Source organism: Oryzias melastigma, linkage group LG16 (assembly GCF_002922805.2).
Source record: "Oryzias melastigma strain HK-1 linkage group LG16, ASM292280v2, whole genome shotgun sequence".
Lineage (NCBI taxonomy): Eukaryota > Metazoa > Chordata > Actinopteri > Beloniformes > Adrianichthyidae > Oryzias > Oryzias melastigma.
The window spans coordinates 1,178,093-1,183,534 of NC_050527.1; the positions used below are offsets into that span (position 1 = coordinate 1,178,093).

The 5,442-nt window shown below is 35.3% G+C and overlaps 1 protein-coding gene across 1 annotated transcript in view; it reads right to left on the bottom strand.

Annotated features, from left to right (window-relative positions):
- Positions 1-5,442, bottom strand: part of drd2l (dopamine receptor D2 like) — a 31,840-nt gene that overhangs the window by 16,519 nt on the left and 9,879 nt on the right. Inside the window, exon 2 of the mRNA XM_036216047.1 lies at positions 1,743-2,141. Within this exon, the coding sequence (XP_036071940.1) occupies positions 1,743-2,114 (372 nt within the window). The 5' untranslated portion in view covers positions 2,115-2,141. The remainder of the gene's footprint in view (positions 1-1,742; positions 2,142-5,442) is intronic.

Below are 5,442 nucleotides of genomic sequence, written 5' to 3' on the forward strand. Positions count from 1 at the left end.
AATGAGCAATTAATCACAAACCTAGGAAAAAATGAATCGCGATAAATCGAGCATAGATCATGGATCCAATAGCTCACTTTTTGTGAAAAAACGATCTAAATAAAAAAAAATGGCAAGATTAAAGTACTAAAAACCGATTGAATATTTATTTCTTTTGTAAATAACCACAGTACAAGTGGGAAAAATAAAACAAAAGTGTTTAATGAACACAGTGAATGACTGAGCTGCAGAGGCAAAGTGAAGGACTGCTGCTCCATGAGGTGCGTTTAATTTGTGTTTATAAAAATTCATGGATTAATCATAATTTCTTAATTGCGTATGTTAACGCGTGAACGTGCCCGGCCCTAAAACAAATGTAATCTTTAATTAAACTTCTCGTAAAAGTTTTGCCATCATGCTTGTTTTAGTTCAAATCAATTCATGGACATTTTTTAATGAATCATCTTTGTACATGGGTGCCATCAAAACTAAATAATTATTTTAATCATAATAAATACAATTCCTGCTGCAGTCACTATTTTTTTAACAAATACTTTAATTAACATAAACTTAATTTAATAAAACATAATCAAAAACTAATATTCCTCATACTCAGAAACACGATATTTTTCTTCTTTAGAGAATTAAATAATTCTAAAAATTAAGGGGGTATACCACAGAAAAATAAACAAACAAAATTAAATTCTAAAAAGTCCAACATATGAAACAGTTTCATATCCTGTTATGAATAAGGTCTTGCCTGGTGTGTGTTTTTAACACAGGGGTGTCAAACTCAATCGCACATGAGGCCAACATCCAAAACACAACTTAGGTCGCGAGCCGAACAGGATAAATATTTATTGAACACTTTAAAACTACATTTTTAAAACTTTTTAACATAATTATGAACTAGATATATGGCATTACCTACAATAATGCTAGTGTGCTGATAGCTGAAGATGCTGAAATTAATAGGTAAAAACACTGATGTTAATAGCTGAAAATGCTGAAGCTAATAGCCAGCTAAAATATGACCTAAATTCCAAATTAGCCTAAAAAACAAAAAAACTTAGGGTAGCCAAAACAGCTAGCATGTAGCTGAAGAAATAGCTAGTCATCAAAATAGCCTAAAAAAATAAAAAAATAAAATAAAATTAGCCAAAATAGCTAGCATGTAGCTGAAATATTATTTAAACTCCGAAAAAGCCTAAAAAATCGTAGTAAATGCCAAAATAGTCTGAAAAGCTATCAGAATGCACATTTTTAAAACTTTATAACAGTAATGTTTCAATGTATTTAGAAATAATAAAAACACAGGAATATTATTCCAGAATAAATCAACTTAAAACTTATATAACTTTTAATGTCTTAATCTCCATAAAAATATATTTTGTCAAAATTATAAAAGTTGGAAATGAGTGCAAGGTAACATCGGGCCATTAATAACAATAAAAAAAAAAATGATCTGGAGGGCCGGATAGAATTGACTGCATTGACTTTGACAGTTGTGTTATCACAGCACAATATATTGACACAAGTTTTTATTTCAATTCTGGAGTAAACCATTGATTGCCTTCGTCAAAAAAACAAACTTTAAACTTGCAAAATAATTTTTTTTACTAAAGGCAGCTGTAAAATAACGCTATGTTGTTTTTATCCCTTAACTCTTTAAATGTCATAAATTTGGGGAGAAACATTCACTCTCAGCTCCCTTTACTCTCTCCTTCAATTAAACCAAAGGACAGAAATGTGCACAAACACACCTCCAGGTAGACGCCCCAGGGCATGACCAGGGTGGCCAGCAGCAGGTCGGACACGGCGAGGGAGACGATGAGATAGTTGGTGGTCGTCTGCAGGGCGCGCTCCCGCGACACGGCTATGCAGACCAGCACGTTACCGAACACCACGCAGAAGATCAGGAGGACCAGCAGCACGGCGTAGAAGTTGTACGGGGGAGAGGAGGGCGACGCCGCGCTGGTGCAATTGGAGGACGGCAGCAGGGTGGAGGACAAGGTGGGGAAGGACACGGGGGAGGACGAGGGGTCAAGGGTTACAGAGGAGGAAACATTTTTCTCAAGAGAGGAGATGGGGAAGGACAGGGAGGCCATGGCGTCGGAGGCGTTCAGTGAAGTCATGATCTCTCCCCGGCGAGCATGGTCAGGCTGGAAAACGAGGACACAGAGAGGAAAAATGACCACGTGTCATGACCTGGACTGTTAGAAAAACAGCCGTCCTGAACAAAAGTTCATGAGTAACTTTAAATGGTCCATACTTTGAAAGACAACATAAAGGGCACAGATATAATAAATGTTCCCAGATTTTCAAGAAATTTAAAGCACTGACTTAAATTCATAAAAGAAAAATCTAGTAGCAGTAATTCGATGGGGTTCCTATTCGGATCACAGGTCTTGCTGTCACTGGAGGGCCCCATGAGACTCCTTGTAAACCCCATTTTCCAATTCTTCCTTCCCGCCGTAACTGCAAGAGTTTATCAAAGAGAGCAAGTGTCATCCTTTTTGAAAGAGAAGCGTGCTCCCGCTCGTGCGTGAAAAATGACTTCAGCTTCAACGGCTCTCTGGCTTCTACTGACACGATTTTAATTTAAAAGAATCCCAGCAGAGTTTTAGTGGGTGATGTGCTTGGAAGTAAAAAGATACAGCGATGCATTTTACATCCAGAGCGTGCTCTGGCGCCGTCTCCTCTCATATGAACAAAGGTTGCTGCCAATCTGACCAACAATAGAGCAGTGATGCTGCTGTTGAATAAAACATTTACTGGAACATCTAAAAAAAAAAAATGGTTAGAAAGTGAAAACAAATCATTAAATGTAGACTGATATATTTCAAGTTTCTTTTTCAAATAATTTTGACGATTATAGCAAACAAGTATTAAAGACCCAATTAAATAATCTTTTGATCCGTTTAAAAGTGTTCCCAGAGGGCTTTTAATTGATATTATGCCATTTTAGGTTAAAAAAGTGTCATTTTCAAGGACATATTATAAAAGGTGTAGCAGCAACCAGAGATAACTACAGCCTTGAGAGGCTTGTGAAGTTAAATTCCTTCAAGATTAGAATATCACAAGGTATAGAACCACAACAAACAGATGAATCCATAAATATATGCTAGAAATGCCACATTCCAGTCAAGCCACTCCTGAACCAGAAACGTCTGAAAAGTCACTCCAGGGTAGAGGAGGAAAAGAACTGGACTCAATGAAATTACTTTGCACTTCTTTTGGGAATCAAAGTCCAAGAATCTGGAAGAGAGGAGACAGGCACATAATTCATTTTGCCTGAAGTCAAGTGTGAAATTTCCTCAGTCACTGTAGTACAGTCAATACAGTCATCTACTAGTGTTTTCATCTGATGACAAGCTGTATAAAGATTCTGGTTGTATTTTCTGGGATCTGCCCACCCTGTCAAAAGAACCAAAAGCTGCTTCAATGACTTGATACGGTTTTTACCTCACCAGGAAACTTTCCTAACCTGAACCCAATAGAGAATATAGAGTAATGAGAAACTACAGACCCAACCATACAGACGACAGCTGTCAAAGCAACTTCTATTACTTTAAGCTGTTCATTACTATTAATTCATGCAAAACCAATTAAGGCCCAATTAACACATTGAGCACAGAAATTATATATAGTTTTGAGAAGCATGACATTTGGACTAATTTCTTTGGCCTCTTTTTATTATAAAAAGGCTAAATTTACATTTTTCTAATAACATCTGAAGTAATATATAGCCAGAAGACAACAAAATTACTAAATTCCCAGCTGAAATATTCAAATATAATGATTAAAAAGTTTCACTTTTTTAATTAATTGACAAAAATATGGATTTTTTTAAATAAACAATTTAACATGTTTTTAGGTTAAGTGCTTCTTTCACACAAAATGTTTAAAACATCATCTTAGAGCTAAATATTGATCATTCATACCTGATCTACTATCAACAGTTTGCTATAAGAGCAAACGTGATTTCTGACTAATTAACAGATTATTTTATTCCGGGTGTTTCTCATTGACTGAATATCTTTATGTTTGTGGTTTTCAAAAACGATTGAGATTTTTGTCCTGTTAAATATTTTTAAATCAGCTTTGATTATTAAATAAATCAATAAATATCCACAAACATTTATGCATTCACAGCATTTTCATTATTTTTTGTCCATATATTTACAAATAGCAGAAAAGTTAATTCGTTTTTAAAGTCTCCCAAGGACATTTTTTTAATTCATTTTAATAAAATGTTCCCAGTAGTGTATTAACAATGATTATTATGTTTTTAACTAAAATCCATCAACCTAAATGTCACAAAAAGCCATTGTTCATGTTGATTGCTACCGTAACTATTGAAACTCACACAAAAAAATCGGCTGATTCGAGCACTGAAATGATCGGAGGGAGACTTTAACTTACTGTAATTTTTTAATTATTATTTAATTTCAACAGCTCGAGCCACTTTTCTCCTTCAAAATCTGCTGAAATTACGTTGATCGTGTTAAAAAAAATTACAGTAAATCAAATAACATAAACACTGGAATCTGGTGTTAAAGGGTTAAGATAAAAAAGAAAAAGTCAAATTTCACTTTAATTTTTGGTGCAATTTAAGGATGTTATTTTAAAGTTCAATAAAGGTTTTCAAGTTCGATTGTTAAAAATTCAAAAAACTGCTGAACTGAATCTAACACTCAAGTGTGTCGCCACAAATGTTCTTTGGACCCAACTTCTCAACACCTCAACAGTGGTTCCTAATGGCTCCACCGCTGATATAAAACATTCTGTGACTATCTTTTCATGTTGAATGCAAAGAACTGATTTTGATAACACATTCACAGATGTGCACAATAGTTGTGCCATGTGCTCAGAAGCGCCTCTGCAACCCCACAGGCTTTTCTTTGAAATGAGCATAATAAACAAACCAGATGGCTCTTTACCCGGGATCAGGGAGAAACTTTTTATTATTATTATAATTTTAAGCCTCTGGTTTTTAATTATCCAGAGTACATATGTAAAAAAGGAGAAGTGTGAAGATAAAAAGCCACCAGAATGCTTTGAATGCAAAAAAATAAGTTAAAAAGTAAACAGAAGTGCATCAGCTAACCATTATGAATAGCTGTGTTGTTTAAACCGCCCAGCAGCTAGTTCAATTGATTTATTTAGTCCACCCATGCAGCCCTCTATTCTTTTTTTTACTACTTTGCCCCAAAGTCAGAGTAAGCACCGTCTCAGAGCTTATTCGAGACTAACCTCATATCCAAGACCTAATGTTTTCATACACGTTTCCGTAAAACCTCTTTTTTATCATTATTTTTTGGCACATAAGCTTTAATTTCTAATGACACGGATGTGTTTATTATTGGCAGTTGCCTGTAAGCGGCTCTGTAAACTGTCCCTGGAGGAGATTAGTGCTCAGCTGTGCTCTAATCCGCCGGTTCATGACCGCCGGAGCCAGTA